The sequence below is a fragment of the Carettochelys insculpta genome, chromosome 10 (assembly GCF_033958435.1).
Source record: "Carettochelys insculpta isolate YL-2023 chromosome 10, ASM3395843v1, whole genome shotgun sequence".
NCBI lineage: Eukaryota > Metazoa > Chordata > Testudines > Carettochelyidae > Carettochelys > Carettochelys insculpta.
This window is the reverse complement of record NC_134146.1, coordinates 29993645-30010464: the sequence shown is the minus strand read 5'-3', so window position 1 is coordinate 30010464 and position 16820 is coordinate 29993645. Positions and strand designations below refer to the sequence as shown.

General features: G+C 42.4%; 1 protein-coding gene across 9 annotated transcripts in view; it reads left to right on the top strand.

The window, feature by feature from the left end:
• Positions 1 to 360: 360 nt before the first annotated feature.
• The window catches only part of VEPH1 (ventricular zone expressed PH domain containing 1), a 168996-nt gene continuing 152536 nt past the window's right edge, over positions 361 to 16820 (top strand). For 6 of the 9 annotated variants that reach the window (XR_012646823.1, XM_075004264.1, XM_075004259.1 and 3 more), the window contains exons 1-2: positions 361 to 648; positions 16313 to 16600. Coding sequence is in view for 8 of the 9 variants with exons in the window: in XM_075004264.1 (XP_074860365.1) it covers positions 16463 to 16600 (138 nt within the window). In the remaining variant the exon portion in view is untranslated. Of the gene's footprint in view, positions 649 to 1851; positions 2004 to 3829; positions 3907 to 9320; positions 9350 to 16312; positions 16601 to 16820 lie in introns of those variants that run through there. The other 3 variants (XM_075004260.1, XM_075004261.1, XM_075004262.1) reach the window with 3 other exon arrangements.

The window sequence follows — 16820 nt, the reverse complement described above, 5'->3', positions numbered from 1 at the left end:
TTGTGTAACTTAGAGTTGCCACATGGTTTGGTCTATATTGGGCAACTGAGATTTCCAAGGCTTCTCTCAGTTTGGTGAATTGGTGTGATACAGCCAGTGCCTGTTGATATGCTATGTTTCCTTTAATGGGCTCCATTTTTTCTTCCTTTTCGGCATTACCCGCAGGGTAATGAACAGTTGCAGTCTCTCACTGATTTCTGACAAGAGGCCGCATAATTTATATTAACTTCTAAAACTTCCTCGTCACTCTAAGCAGGTTATTTATTAACTGAATGTAACCACTGGCCGTTAGATAAATTCTCTTAATTAAGTCATATTACGTATGGAGCTTGAGAAGTTTCACTCGGGTTGCTGCTGAGGCTAAGCTTTGGAAAGAATGAGCCCCGATTTGTTTTTGAGTGCTAGAGTTGGGGGAAACGGAGAAGAGATATTTGTTTGCTTGATTCCACATGACAACTCCAGGGTAACTGAATAGACTGTACGGTTGGTTTGACAAGGCTCTGAACTGAGCCAGCAGCTTCGCATACCAGAGCGAGGGGGCTGAAATGGGGACTCTGACAATTGTAATGGATTTTATCAAGCTTTCTCTAAACACCGGCTATTTTGTCTTCAGTTGTTAATGTTTTACAGAGGTTTCCCTTCTGAGAGGTAGGAATAACTAACTTAAATAAATGTGAATTTGCGGAGGGGTTTTCAACAATGAATAAGTAATTGTTGCATGACAAATGTACAACATCACATGCAAATATTAAGACATTGTTTTTCGGGGAGAGCAGCAGTTGTATGGTTATAGTTGATAGATTTATGTGGATACAGTACTGCAGTTACTGTGCCTGTATGGATGTATTACAATAACATGTATGCATTGCATGCTAGAAACTTGCTTCAAGTAGCATAGAGAGGGAGATCAATGTTTCCCCAGCATGATGTTTGCAGCACTGTGCTCCAGTTCTACAACATTCTGAATTCTTCCTCTGGGCTTTGTTGCATTTTGTTTTATCCTCTAGCTCAACTCTACCCAAGACACTTTATATATAGTCATGCATCATTACTGCCTTAGTTTCCAGGCAACTCTGAATAAAATTCAGATTACAGAAGGTGCTGGTCCTGTTAAAAGGTTTACTGAAGAGAAGCCCACTGGATTGTCAGCTTCTTGAAGGAAATCCAGGGATAGTTCAATGATTATTCTTGTAGAGGGCTCTATGGGCTGGCCACTCTGAATTCGTTTTTATTACTACATTTCAACCTCCACTTTGCTGGTGGACTTCTTACAAACCTATTCCTGTAGTCTCCCTCTAGATGCTTCATTCTGTAAGTCTCTCTCACCTGCTCACAAATGGCAAAAAAAAATATTTTTAACTTTTCTAAGGTTTCAGATTGAATTTCCCCCAGCCCACCCCAGTGTTGTAGAAAAATGACTACAGGGATTCAGATCTCAGTCAAGAAAGACTTTAAAATACCAGCATTATACTGGTGACTCACAGTGACAATGAATATGTTGGTATGTTTTCTGTGATGTAGTATATAATTTTCACTTAAGGGTAAGGAGCAATGTAATTTTTTGCTTCTAAAGTATAATTTAATTATAATAAAATATTTTCATATATTAGAGATATTCAGAAACATGCGCCTTAAAGACATAATTTGTTGTCATTTAAAATAATTAATAATAATTTTCATAAAGTGTTGTCACATGAAACACAATTAAAACCAGTTGTATATTGCAAACTACATTGAATCCATGATTTTTTATTCTTTGTCTTGTTGCAAGAACACTCTATCTCTATGGTACGTAAACTGTCAGGTACATATTAAGAATCTGAGTTTTATTTACAAAATTTTTCCATGAAGAAATCAGCACTTGGAAGAAAGTGGAAGTGTACAGTTGTGTATTCACTGTAGCAGTTATGTCCTGCTTCACCTGGGCAGCCAAAACTCCCACAGAAGTCAGTGGTAATTTGGGCTGGATAATGGTAAATCAGACTCTTAAAAACTAAATAAAGGTAAGATAGTTTTATAAAATTTAGATAATCATTAGAAATAGTACACATGTCAATTTGTTTCTGGAAAGAATGCTGAAGTTTTGTTCCAAAGCATACAAAGCAAGCTTTCTTTCCTACAAAGCGATAAATCTGAAGTTACAGTGTATAGCTCTTGATACTATATCTTACCAATGTCATTAATAAAAATAAAATTTCTAAACTCTCTGTGAGAATCAGATATTGATAATGTATGAACTCACAATAACTGGAGTAATGTGTTTTATAAAACGTTCAATCAATATAAAAAAACCTTAAAATGAATCAACTTGTCAACGTTTGCTACTCCATCTGACAGAGCACAAACTCCAGTTATTTTAGCCAAAATGATGTCTAGAAACCTGTCATGACAGAATGAAACTGAGAAGCATATAGAAAACAATAACTGTCTTGTGAGAAGTATTTAAATGCATGCAGCTAATCTCATGGGAACTGCTGTAGTCCTTTCAGTCATTGTGTAAAAGATGCTCTTTCAAAATAATCTTTAATCCTTTTCTTTTGCTGAAAAATCTGAGAAGTTTATTGAAAAGTTGCAGGGTGGTTAAGATAAAATGACCAATGCTCTGTAATGATAGTTTTTAAAATCAAATTATTGATGTAATATTTGAGGATAGTTTGCACCAAATATTTTGTCAAGCGTGTGTATTATGTATTCATTGTGTATCTGAATAGACTGAGAAGACTTTCAGACCATAGATAGGTAGGAAAACTTGCCAGGCCTGATTTTATTATGCATGAGGATGTATCCATTGGTGCTGGGATATTACAAAACCTCTGTGATTTTTGTTTTGTTCTGTTTTGTTTTGTTTTTATTTGAATTTTGGGATTGCCATTTTTCCTCAGTCAACACAATAGTAATTTCCTTTCAAAGAATAATTACTTAGGAAAAGCACCCTAAAAGACTGGAATCCTGTGTAACATACAGAATAAGTTTGAAAATACTTCTGATGCTTTTACTGTTTCCAGGGGAGAAAAATAAAACAAATGTCTAACAGCCCAGAATTCGAATTTCCTTACATGGAAGGCAAATATGCAAAATGTGAAGTTCTGTTTTAAGGCTTTAATTCTGCAAACCTTTGCATGTGTAATTTACATACATAATACATATATTGCATGTGTAATTTACATACATGCAAGTGTAATGTACATACATAATTTACATAAATACATACATATTGGCCGCATCTACACTAGCAAGTTTTTTCTGAAAATCAAGCCCTTTTTTGAAAGAACACACAGAGCGTCCACACACAAAATGTGCTCTTTCAATCTGAAATTGAAAGATCGCAGCCCTTCTTCTGGAAGGCTTCTTCTGCTCCTGGATTGGAAACAGAATCTCCTTTTGAAAGCTTCTTTTGAAAGAAAATACATGTAGACACTCCACGGGCCCATTTTTTGAAAGAGCAGTCCTCATGGCACCGGATTTTTCAATCCCTGGCCTGTTCTTTCAAAAGAGCGGAGGCTGTGTGGACGCGCTCCATTGAAGAGGAAGATTGATTTGATCTGCTATTTGGTGTGTGGACTCTCTCTTTTGAAAGACGATCTTCTGGAAGATCGTCTTTCGAAAGATTGCTGTAGTGTAGACATGGCCATTGACTTTAATGGAATTACTCACTTGGGTCCTAAATGTAGAACCTTCAGTTCCATAATGTGGAGTGGCTCCCAAATTAAGCAAAATGCACCTGCCATCTCTAGCTGTAGCCTGCAATATCTTGTCTTCATACCCACACAGAGTCCTTAAAAGGTAAACATTTACTAATGTTATTTTACCTTTCTGTATTTTCTTCCAGTCCAGGCTTTCAAAGCAATTTATAGAGCTTAAAGGATTTAAGTCAGTTACCAAAAAATGCTGTAAGATGCTTGGGCGGTAAGTAACAAATATTTTCTCCATGAGAAATTCTGTCTTGCCTAAAAGCACACAAAAAGTTCCTGGTATAGCAAGATCTCTGGCCTCCTCCTGTCTTGTTAACTGCAGATTCCTTTAACAAGGAGAATTCTCCCTTCTACTCTTTCCTGGACCTTTATATTTAAATCTAAATAGTTTGATGTAGAGGTAGGATCTCTGTAATTCTGCATCAGTCTGAACACTGCTTGTATGCTAACTTTTAGGTAACTTTTAGTTCCTGGAACATAAATGTTATCTTTAGTCCATGCTAAAAATAGAAAGCAAAGAGCTATTGGCTTCTGTTAGTTGATGCCAGAGTATAGAACAACTTTAACATTTACTGGAAATAAATCCAGATCTAGGAAAACAGGCTGTTTTTGTAGAAGATCTACCATTATATCACACTGCAGCCTAAGAACATAACCAGGTATAATGGTCTACAACATACTGACACATTACAAACAAGAACAGCATTCAGAGAAAAGTAGGAGCTAAGGAATTCCAGAATTTACCTTTGGATACATTTTTAAACCAGCATAATCTACTTATAGGTCTTATTTGTCCTAGCCCAATGATGATTTTCACTCTCCCAGTGTCTTACCTTGATGTGTTGGATCACAATCTTGTCTGTAATTCCTGTATACTCATAAGCCAATGGGTGTAGGCATCTAGAGCCCATCATGGTTATGACAACACTTATGGGTTTTTCCTGTGTGCTGTTTTAGCTAGAATTGTGTACCTTAAATTAACGTACCCCCGTAATGTAGTCCCACCCTTAGTGTAATGTTGTTTTTCATCCCAGATCTCTTGTATTCTTTTTATTTATTTCTTTGGAATCTAAGCACCTAAGGTCATATTAAGACTCACAGGCCGTGTCTACACTAGCACAAATCTTCGAAATGATCATGCAAATGGCCATTCCAGAGATTACTAATGAGGCAGTGAAATGCATATTTAGCACCTCATTAGCATGCTGCAGGCCATGGCTCTTGGAAATTGCCGCCTTTTGGTCCTGTGTGGCTCATCCAGATGGGGTTCCTTTTCAAAAGGACCCCGCCGACTTCAAAATCCCCTTATTCCTAACTGCTGGAAGCAAAACGTAGCAGTTTTGAAGAGTCGCGACCGATGGCGTGCTAATGAGGCGCTGAATATGCATTTCAGTGCCTCGTTAGTAATCTTTGAAATGGCCATTTGCTTAGCTATTTTGAAGTTTTGTGCTAGTGTAGACACAGCCTGTGAGTCTTCTGCTGATAGGAATAAGGGGATTTTGAAGTTGGAGGGGTCCTTTCAAAAAGGACCCCCGTCTGGAGGAGCTGCGCAGGAGCCAAAGGTGGCAATTTTGAAGAGCCACAGCTGGCGGCATGCTAGTGAGGCGCTGAATATGCGTTTCAACGCCTCATTAGTAATCTTTGAAATGGCCATTTGCATGGCTATTTCGAAGATTTCTCTGAGTGTAGACATAGCCATAGTTTGTTTTTTGTCAAGAATTCACCTTCCTCTTTGCTGCACTAAGATCCAGTTGCCTTTCTATTTGGAATTTTAATTGTTTTTTCTTCTATTATGAGAGCAATGCTTTTGTATATGGGTGGGTTTGGCATCACACTCTGAAACTTATAAGGTTAACTTTCATTCAGTTAGCTTCTAGTAAGAATGCTGTGCCTCCAGCTACCAAGAGATCACTTTGGACAGTAGCATCTTGGAAGTCCCAGAAGAGCATGCCTTTGTTTCAGTGGGCTATAGAAAGAGATCCTAAAATAAATTTAAAATTGGCGTTATAATAGGAGTAGGACTTTGGCTTACACCTGTAAATGTGTAGGGAACCAGTGAAAGAAGCAGAGTACGCAATGTGATGTCTTGACATTTTTTCTGCTTAATTAATATTAATCATGTTTTCTATGACAGCTGAAAGACCCACCAAAAATAGGTCCCAGTTGTGCCAAGTATCAAGTAGCTGTTCCATTTCTGAAGAGCTTACAGTCCAAGTAGACAAGACAGGGTGGAGGGAGGGATAGGATACACACAAGCATAGTGAAGAGTGTGACAGTAGTGAGCATCATGCTAGTTCCACAATTTTGTTTTTGTTTTGGTGGGGGAGGAATTGGGGGGAAAGGCGCTACTTCAATGCTGACTTGTTTTATAACAGAGAACAGAGCTAGGTGAAATAGCGTCAAGAAGTTCATGATGGGGATTAAGGAACCCATCCTTGGATGAAATATTACTAACCCCATTGACCCTACCTGACATGTTATTTTATTGGTCTGTGACCTTGGTTTCCTTGCATGGAGATGCAAAGAGAATAAAAGACTGTATTTTATCATAAGAATAGGTTGCTCTCAATAATAAACATTTTCTGGTCGTATGAATAAAAACAGCATAAGCTTGTAATTACAAGAAAGTGCTTAAAATCTCTCCTTTTAAGAGCATGCAGTAAATCTTTTCAGCACTGTTTCATAATGAAAGTTTTCAGGTGATTTGCTGTAAATAGAAGTTAAGACGCTGTAGCTTCTTGAAGAAGTAGCTTCAGTTTCAGAGAGCTTACAATAAAGAACTGTCTTCTGGCATTGTTCTTACTGTGATCTATAAAAACTGCAAAATGGAATCTGTTTTAAGGTGGGGAGCAACACTTGTGTAAGAGAGTCAAATGTCTGATTTTCCTTTAATAGACATACAAATCCAATGTGAATCCACTAGAGCTGTCGTTATACTGGTATAAAATTGATACAGAGAGAAGGCCTGGACTTCTTTTTGTAATGTGGAGATAGAGGGCCAGATGTTCCAAAGTGAGATGACCTTTTTGAAAAAATTTCCACTAATGTTGGTGCCTAAAAAGGAGCTGAACTCTGCTGAAAACCTGGCTCATCATAGATGCAGAAACCTTTACAGATTTTCAGTGAGCTGCAAAACATCACTTTCCTCAGAGAGAGGAGGAGATTTAGAATCATTGATTTGGAACACAGTGGCTGCGTCTACACTAGCTAAAAACTTCGAAATGGCCATGCAAATGGCCATTTCGAAGTTTACTAAAGAAGCGCTGAAATACATATTCAGCGCCTCATTAGCATGTGGGCGGCCGCGGCACTTCGAAATTGACGCGGCTCGTCCAAACGGGGCTCCTTTTCAAAAGGACCCTGGCTACTTCGAAGTCCCCTTATTCCCAGAATATTCCCAGAATATTATTCATATTCCCAGAATAAGGGGACTTCGAAGTGGCTGGGGTCCTTTTGAAAAGGAGCCCCGTCTGAACGAGCCGCATGGCGGTGAGCCGCGTCAATTTCGAAGTGCCGCGGCCACCCGCATGCTAATGAGGTGCTGAATATGTATTTCAGCACTTCATTAGTAAACTTCAAAATGGCCATTTGCATGGCCATTTCGAAGTTTTTGGCTAGTGTAGACACAGCCAGTGAGAGCATTGCTGAGTAACATTCTGTGCTTTGGCAGGCATGCAGATAGGGGCGAGGACGGGGGAAAGGGGCAGAGGGGGCTATTGCTCCAGGGCCTGGTGATTCAAAGGGCCCTGGAGCTCCTGGCCACTTCTGCTGCTACAGTGGCTGCTGGGTATGAAATAGTTTACAATATTGGCTTTTAACATTATTGACCAAACTATCTGTTGCAATTCTTATTGATGTCAATAGAATTCACAAGCAGAGTATTTGGTGCTATATATCAAAAGCATGGTTATCTTAAGCTATGTTTTTTAACCATACTCCCAGTTAGGGAACCAGTGTGGTTTAGTAACTGGTAACAAGGAATTGGAATCAGGACTCTGTGTATGTTGCAGATGTGACTACAAATTATGTGACTTTAGGCAAACCACTTACTGGTTTTGTGCACCAATTTACCCTTTCTAACATGGATATAATGATATTTATCAATCACACAGGACTACATGGTATTATTATTAGTAGTAGTAGTAGTAGTATAAATTAAAACAGACAATGCTCGTAGCTTGCATCCTCTGAAAATTCAAATGTTTGAAGAAGTGTAGTCTGTATCTGTAAGAAAAGTCCCCACCCTACTGCACTAATTATTCACTGAGGAGTTACAGTGGTTGAAATCTTGGCCCTACTGAAATCACTGGGAATTTTGCCATTGATTTCATCTGGTCTGAATTTCACAGAATTTGACCAAAGGGAACCATTGGTCTAGACAGTGCTTGATCCTGCTGTAAGGGCAGGGACTGGACTTGATGACCTCTCAAGGTCTCCTCCAGTTCTAGTGTTCTATGGTTCTATAATTAAACCATCAATCTGACTTCCTGCATAACAGAGGCCCTTAAATGTAACCTGGTCAGCCCTGCTGAGAGCCCAATAACTTGTGTTTGAATAAAGTATATTTTCCAGAAAGGCATCAAATCTTGATTTGAAGACATCAAGAGGTAGAGAGTGAACTGTTTCCCTGGGTAATTTGTTCCAATGGTTAATCATCCTCACTGTTAAAAATTTGTGTCTGATTTCTGCTTTGGTTTTATTTTCTGGCTTTAGCTTGTAGACACTGGTTCCTGCTGTGGCTTTTTCTGCTGGATTAAACAGCTCTTTAATATTTGGTATTTTTTCCCCCGAAGGTACTTGTAACCCCATTCATTTGTCCGCATGTATCTTGAAGAGATGATCACCACTTAATACATTGATTCTGTCTGCAATTTGGATGTGCTCCCACCCCCACAAGGCAATCGTGGGTAGTTAAAATTCAGAAGCATTGTAGGTAAAATATTGTTTCCAAAAGCTCAAATGGAGGATGGTTGAATTTCAAATCGTAAGATCAAAATGGGTGTTCAAGGAGCAGATATAGACAGTAGAATTTTCATGACTCCTGCATCTTTGTAGGTCATGTGTGCAGAGATTGTGTGATGCTGTTTATTAAATTGGTGATAAAAGCTCAAGTAAACTTCTGGCTTGCTTTAGTATTCATGAGCTGTTTTACAGACTGGCCTCACTTATTCTTTGGGATAGAAAAGCTTCTCTCTAGTTGTTTCATTCACTCGCTCTCTTTCTTTCAAAAAAGCATAAGCTTACTAGGGTCTTTTTACATCCTTACCAGGGCAGGATAGCTTTCCACTAACACAGAGAGTTCTGTTTTCTTTATTAGAAACAACTGCACTCACTTTGAGCAGCCTTTGTATTTTGTCCTAGGAACAGAGCAGTTCATTCAGATAAGGCCACTTTACATTTAGGTTCATTTTAGTCAAGTCACCTGACCAAGCCTTTGGTAACTTTTATGCGGCTTTAGTCTGCATTCCTTGAATTCCTTAATCCTGGCACTGTAATTAACAGGTTCACTGCTTAACAGTAAATTCCATAACTTTCCACTTGTTATGCCCTTGGATGTTGTCCGTCCTAGCACAAAGGCAAAGCGGAATATCAGCTCAGAGTTTCGGCTCTGCAGCTGTAAGTGCCACTAAAGAATGTCATCGGGGAGTCACACACAGGTAAACAAAACCCATTTGTATTTGTCACTCTGTGGATTTTCATCTTTAAATGTAAAAAATACTGAATATGGTGGGCCTGCTTTTCTTCTGATTCATATCAGGGAAATCTCATTGTCTTCCGAGTAGTTATTCCTGATTACCCCATTGTAACTGACATGAGAAACTAGGCCACCATGCTTTCATTTTGAATGATTTAATTTGTACATGTGTTATTATCTCTCTTTTTGTTTTGTTGTAAATGGTCCAGAAAAAGTAAAACCCTCTGCATTGTTACAAATCTATTTAATTAAAACATAAAACCTAAGAGGGTAGGCTCACTGCAGGGTGAACGCAGTGTTTTGGGCATGGTATTATTTAAGTAGAGACTGTTGTTTCACTGCATTAATTCTTATAAAGACCTCAGTGCTCAGCATCAGTTTTGACCTTTGTTTGACATTTTACAATAGTTTCTAGGAAAAAAGGAATAAAGCTGTGATTATATGGTTATCAGTGTTTTGTTTTTTTTTTTGCCAGCAACCCCAGGTGCGGGATGCCCGGCTGGCTGGGAATGGACCCCAGCAGCCCCATGCTGGGAAGCTGGCTGGAGCAAAAGCCTCGCTGGCAGCACCAGCTGTGGGAACCCCAGCTGGGGGGGTGGAGAGACCCTGGCATCCTCTTGGTGGAGAGCCAGCTGGGGTGTAAAACCCTGCTGGCAGCCCCAGCAGTGGGAACGCTGGCTGGCTGGGAGCGGACCCCGGCAGCCCCATGGTGGGGAGCTGGCTGGAGCGCAGAGCACTGCTGGCAGCACCAGCTGTGGGAACCCCAGTTGTGGGGCAGAGAGACCCTGGCATCCTCTCAGTGGGGAGCTGGCTGGGGCACAAAACCTTGCTGGCAGCCCCAGCCAGGGGACCCTGGAAGCCCCGTGGCAGGGAGCTGACTGAGTATCAGCTCCTCTTTTCTTACAAAAATAGCACTGGGAATAACAAGGACTAAACGAAGATAAGGTAGTCTAAATATCAGGCAAACTTCTTGGCAATTAGAGCTATTAAATCATGCAGTCCTTCTCTAATGGAAATGGCAACGGCCCTATCATCTGGAATGTTTAAAGCTGGACTGGACAGAATACAGAAAAATAGGGACTGCTGCACCTTTGTCTGTGCGGTCTGACAGATAAGCTAATACAGGGGTCAGCAACCTGGAGTCGGAATGCCAACATTTGACCTTTTGACCTCTATGTACAGTCTGAGTGCTGGTGATCCTTTCTAAAGTCACTAAGGCTGTGTCTGCACTACCCCCCTTCTTCAAAGTGTCCTTATTCTGCAGCTACACAGACCATGCCAGTGCTTCAAAGTTTCAAACTTCGAAGTTGCCCCAGGGAGAATTAGCCTAATGAGGTGCTGCATATTCATCACACACTTCATTATTATTCCCTGCTCCGGCTGATTACCATGCCCCCTTTGAAGAAGGGGGCTACTGTAGACACAGCCTAATAATTCTGCTTACAATCGCTTCATTAATAAAGAAATTAAGCTGCAGAGCTTTACCATTGAGGTGGTGGTTGGTAGTATTAGGGGGTCTTTTGTTAAGTCACTGCTGTATGGGGGAGGAGGGGTGGGGTTGACCTCTCACTTTGTGTGCTGATGAAAATTGGCTTGCATGTCATTCTTGGCATATGGGCTGGGGGTTGCTGATCTCTGATCTAATATATATATATATATATATATATATCTACACACGTCCTAGAACTGGAAGGGATCTTGAGAGGCCATCTAGTCCAGGCCCCTGCCCTCTCAGCAGGACCAAGGACCATTCCTGATATCTATTTGCCCCAATCCCTAAATGACCTCCTCAAGGGTAGAGCTCACCACTCTGGGTTTAGCAGGCTAATGCACAAACCACTGAGCTATCCCTCCCCCGTTTCCATACCCTAATCACATATGCTGTTGTGTCAAAGATCTAATTTTACACTAATCAGAAAATCGATGCTGCCACAGTCGATGTTTTGGGATTCAATTTAACATGCCCAGTAGGAATGCACTAAATCAAACCCTGAGGCACCCCTGTTAACTTCAGTACTATTTTATGTCACCTGGAGTAAGGGAAGTCAACAAGAGAGTTTCTCCCATTGACCTCCCACTGTGGGCCCACTCCAGAAATATGACTTAGCTGCAATTATGTATCTTAGGTCGAATTTGTTTTGTAATGTAGACCTGCTCTAAGTTAAAGAATTATCAAGTAAGTTGGGCCTTGATAAGGTAAGGTAGATATTGCAGAAGTCTTACAAAAAGAAGGCTCTGTTTCAGTGGCAAAAGAAAGTGTTTTCAGTTGTGTTGGCTTAAGACACACTTCTGGTAAGTTAGACAGACTATCATTGTTATCCATAAGAGTTGATGCATTCTGAGTAAATATTTTCTTATTCTTTACCTTCTCAGAAAAGGTTTCATACTATTTAAAGTGGGCCTTAATCTTTCTCTTAAGGTCTATGTTTAATTTACTCGGGTCATGTGATGTGCATTTTAGTTTCCTCTTGTGATTATGATGAAATTTTTAGGTTTGCTGCTGTTTGCATATTTTTGTGAGTGTTTGTGAATGTACTTCATCCCCCATGTGGTTCATTCATTTCTCTGTATGGTCTTAGTCAACAGAATTTTTCTAGCATGGCAGAGCCACAGGTCCTGTCTCCAACTGCATCTGAGATATTGTAGCCTTAAAAGGGTGCTTGCCTATGTTCCTGTTCACTAAGATTTTACCTCTTCCATGTGTTTAGAGAGCAAACTTTGGCTCCACTTGCTCCAGCTCCTTTCAATATTCAGGCCTGTCTCAGAATGCAGCTCTGGAACACGTCACTGTAACCACCCTGCCTCAGGGTCCCTTTTGGTTTTCTACACAACTCACATGCACTCTACTTTGAGCTGTAATTTATTAAGTGATCACAAAACACTGTTCCTTTAGCTCTTGCTCAGGCCTTCCAGTGCAGCCTTGTTTCAGAGCTTCAGGCTCTGTCTCTCTCTCTGCTCTTCCATTCCTTCTGAGGCTAGGAGCTCTGCTTGTCCCACTCTGGCCCCTGGTTTTACCTAAGGAGACATTCCCCCCAAGTCTTATCCTGCCCTCAGTCCCTGTGCTCTGTGGTGTAAGGAAGGCTATTAAAATTATGACCCGTAACTTCAAATTTTGTCATGGTTTCTTGTGCTGCTTGATGATTAGGGAGTGCTGCAGGAGTGTGTGTGATCTGGGACCACCCATCAGTTCACAATGAGCCCGCCTGGAGTAAAGTGGGCTGTGCTTCTCTGTTTTAGGGAACAGCTTGCTTTATCTCTCAGGTTTAGGGTTCTTGTGTGTTAGGGTTCTGGAGCTTAAGGAAGAAAGTAATGCTATGCTGCAACTTCCCAGCATGATTATTTATGTTTTTATTGAGTTTTCTGTGTGAATGCTGTGATCACAACATGCTCATACTCCTCTTTCCCTTGGAGTAGTGTCAGGACCCAGGACCAGGTGGGAAGGGGGCTTGGCTCCCTGCTCCCAGAAGGAGTGGGGCCAAGGGTGGAAGAGGCAGACCATAGGGCAGTCAGCCATTAGTGCCAGTCAGACTTCTCCACACTAATTCCCTCCTCCCTAGACTAGGCTGCGTGGAGTGGCGGAGCAGCACTGCCACGGCATTTCAGAGGGAGCTCCAACCGCTGCTGATGTTAAGCAGCGGTGGCCAGCTTTGGGCCCCTTTGAAATGCTGGGCCCCAGTGTAACTGCCCCCTGTGGCCCACCCCAGTTGGCAGGCCTGAGCAGGGTCTCAGCCATAGCCAACCCATCATCCTAGCTCTGCCACAGGACAACTTCCAGGCAATTGTCTTCTGCCTGCAGGCTTCCCTTAAGCTTAGATTACTTAAAATTATTAGCAGGTAGTTGCATGATAATCCTTGAAAGAGCAGCCTGCTACTGGATTCTTTGGAACAGGGTCAGCTGGCCTCAGAAATCCAGTGCCCTTAAGTGATAGATCAGACATTTACAAAGCCTTCAATGGCTGCCCTGAACTCAGTAGGATTCCTCTGGGAGTCAGGTGTAACTTGGCATGCTTAAGGGAATTAAACCTGGGCCTGGTACTCTGAGCAATGGAAATCTGCTATGGCTTCTTAGTGAATTGTTCTTGATGCAGGTTACCAGCACCAATAATATCTTTTCTATTCTATTTCTAATATGATATCAGAACAGCACAGATATCACACAGTAAGCATGATCCGATGTTCTGTTTTTAAAGCCCTCCTGCAAGTGTCTCAACTTTTTACTTTAAGGGTTAGTTGTCTCATATTTTCTGTCTTCCTCCCCCATCAGTATTCGTGGGTCCTGCTGCTGGCTGGATGCCTGCTTTCCAGCTGCCTGCCAACCAGTGATGAGTGGAGGGAGTTCAGTGGCTGATGATGTGGGGTGGGCCTGCAAGACTGTTGGTGAGGCAAGATGCGCTCTGTGGGGGGCTGACTTCTCCCCACGCTGGTCCATCAGTGTAGCCCTTGTTGTGTGCCAGCTCTGGGCCAGCAGGCCCCCCCGCCCGTCCCACTTCTGGATGGCACTGGCTGTGAGCTGTGGTGGCTGGTGAGTGTGGGCAGGTGCCAGGTGGCAGCCAGTTACATGCAGTCTCTGCTGGCCACACACCAGCCCTTTATATGCTCCCCCTCTCACTGTCCTCTCTCTGATTTGCCTTTTCCCCCACCTCGTCTCCACTGCCCCTCCATAGCTCCTGGCAGGGCTTCCTACTCCCAGCACTATGCAGAGAACCAGCCCCTGGTCAGAGTACTCAGCCAACAGGCTCCTTTCTTCTCCCACTGCCTCTGGCTGGGCCAGCATCCAGGAAAGCCCAACACTTGGCCAGGAGGAGCCAGGTCCTGCATGTGCCAAAGCCATGCACAGCACTGGTGTGGGGAAGCCTCTCTGCCCCTCAGCTAAGCTCTGGAGTAGCATGGGTGGAGGGAAAGAGAAACAATTTCCAGCTAGTTCCCCTCTTTCCCCATGTCTCTCCCTGCCCCTGCCCCTGCCATGGGTCTTGCTTCCAGGGAGCATGGGACTGTTCCATTACCTGGCGCCATCCTCTGCTGAGTCTCCGCTCTTCCGTATTCACTGAAGCTCTTGCCCTCAGGCTCCCTGGGTGCTGATGCACAATGTGTCCTGCCTGTGCTGTAGCGGGGAGACAGGAGGTAACTGTGTTGTGTCAGTGGCCGGCAACAGCCCAGAGGTGTTAGTTGCCTTTCAACTCTGCATGGGCAGAAAGGAACATGTTGCTTTCAGCCACATTGTGGCCGTGTCTACACTAGCCCCAAACTTCGAAATGGCCACGCAAATGGCCATTTCGAAGTTTACAAATGAAGCGCTGAAATGCATATTCAGCGCTTCATTAGCATGCGGGTGGCTGCGGCACTTCGAAATTGATGCGCCTCGCCGCCGCGCGGCTCGTCCCGACGGGGCTCCTTTTGAAAGGACCCCGCCTACATTGAAGTCCCCTTCTTCCCATGAGCAGATGGGAATAAGGGGACTTCGAAGTAGGTGGGGTCCTTTCGAAAAGGAGCCCTGTCTGGACGAGCCACGCAGCAGTGAGCCGCGTCAATTTCGAAGCTCCGCGGCCGCCTGCATGCTAATGAGGCGCTGAATATGTATTGCAGCGCTTCATTAGTAAACTTCGAAATGGCCATTTGCGTGGCCATTTTGAAGTTTGGGGCTAGTGCAGACGTAGCCTGTGTGGGAAGGGGCAGAGAGGAGGGAAAGAGAAGTGCTTTGCAGAGGCATGGGCTAGGTCATCCCACTCTCTGCCCTTGCTCTTCTGCAGCTGGAAGCAGCTCCCATGCCTTTCCTCTTGCACATTCCGAAAAGGCTGCTGCTGGCCACGTTCTAGTGTGAAGTCAAACAGAAATCTGGGATGGGAGACATGTGACTGTGTGCTCCCTGCATGCATTGAGTCTGGAACGTGCAGTGCCAGATATCAAAAGTGGAGGGTCCATCTTGGGGACCCAGCTGGGCAAAGTGGGCTGAGAGTGCCAAGCAGGGAGGATTGTGTCCCTCAGTCAGCCCCCGCATCTGACAGGTTTACAAGGGTGTTGAGTGTGTGTGTGGGAGAGTGTGTGTGTGTGTGTGTATAAACCTTCCCTGTGTGAACCCTAAAGCCTTAAATATAAGGTAAATAGAAAGAATCCAACTACAGAGTATTTCTTTTTAGCAGGGGGTCAGTGAACTTGATGTTAATTTGAATGTTTGTATGATTGATTGCTGTTGAACTCACTCGAAGACAAGTACTTTACTAGGTGTCCTGTATTCAGTATAGGGAAATATAGCTACTTTACCATGGTTTATCCCACTGATAGTGATGTCTTGCAAGAGTCAGGTAGCAGATAATTTCCCTTCATCAATAGTAAAGCACAGCATAATTTCAAGTAGGCAAGAGATCACAACCCCTTCAATATTTAAAATATTCCTTGTGGAATTTTGGACAGCTGATGCACACAAGGTTGTGAAAAAAGGATTCTTAGCTCATTCTAGTCACAGGGTTTTTTCATGCATCACAGTTCAGTTGTAAAATCCTTACTCACAGGTGTAGTCCCAGTTCTTTGTAAGTTACAGTTGCACAAACTGTCTTTCTTGGTCAAACGTCTCCTTGAGTTGTGATTTGGGACATTGTTCTTAGTCTTCTGTATACTTCTCCAGTGTTTAAAGAGAGGGTGGGGGAAAAAGAGTCGTGTGACAGATATTAGTCATGGCACTGAATATCCTTTCAGAAAGTGCGCAGATATCATGGTGATAAGGATTATATAACAACCTGGTCAGAATGAACTAGAGAAGGCTTCGTCCTTTATGCTATCAAAAATGGACCTGAAGTTAGGCATGTGCTCCTTAAGTACATTACTAAATGAGGGTCTAAGTACCTTTCACAAGCATTTACTTAAAAATCTGTGGTGAATTACAGGGTGACATTTCCATGCTTTTGCTAATATGTGCCTATTTTTTCCCCAGATCATGGCAGAAGTGGTCTCAAAATGTGCAAAAGATTTACTGTACCTAGTGAAGTGCTGACTGAGTTTTGGATTGCTCTGTCACCAGCCTCATTTGACTGATGTACATGGTACAAGTGGAGATTTGTTATACTGGAAGAACACATAAGCCATGCATCAACTGTTTGGTCTGGTTTTGGGACAAAAGGACCTATCACGTGCAGGGGATCTATTCTCCTTAGATGATGCTGAAATTGAAGGAAGCCTGTCAGAAGCTCTGGAACAAATAAAAGTAATTAGCTCATCTCAAGTAAGTAACACATGCTGCCGCGTCGTCTGAAGGAGATTGTTTCCTGACCTTTCTTTTCATGATAGACTTTGAGAGCATAAGCGTAACATCAAAACCAGATAACAAACCAAAGCTTTTTAAAAAACTCCTAACAGAATGTCGGATTCAAAGACTTCACCTCTTGAATCCAGTTTTCATTCTTCTGAATTTTATTAAAAAAAAACAATTTGAAGTGATCTGA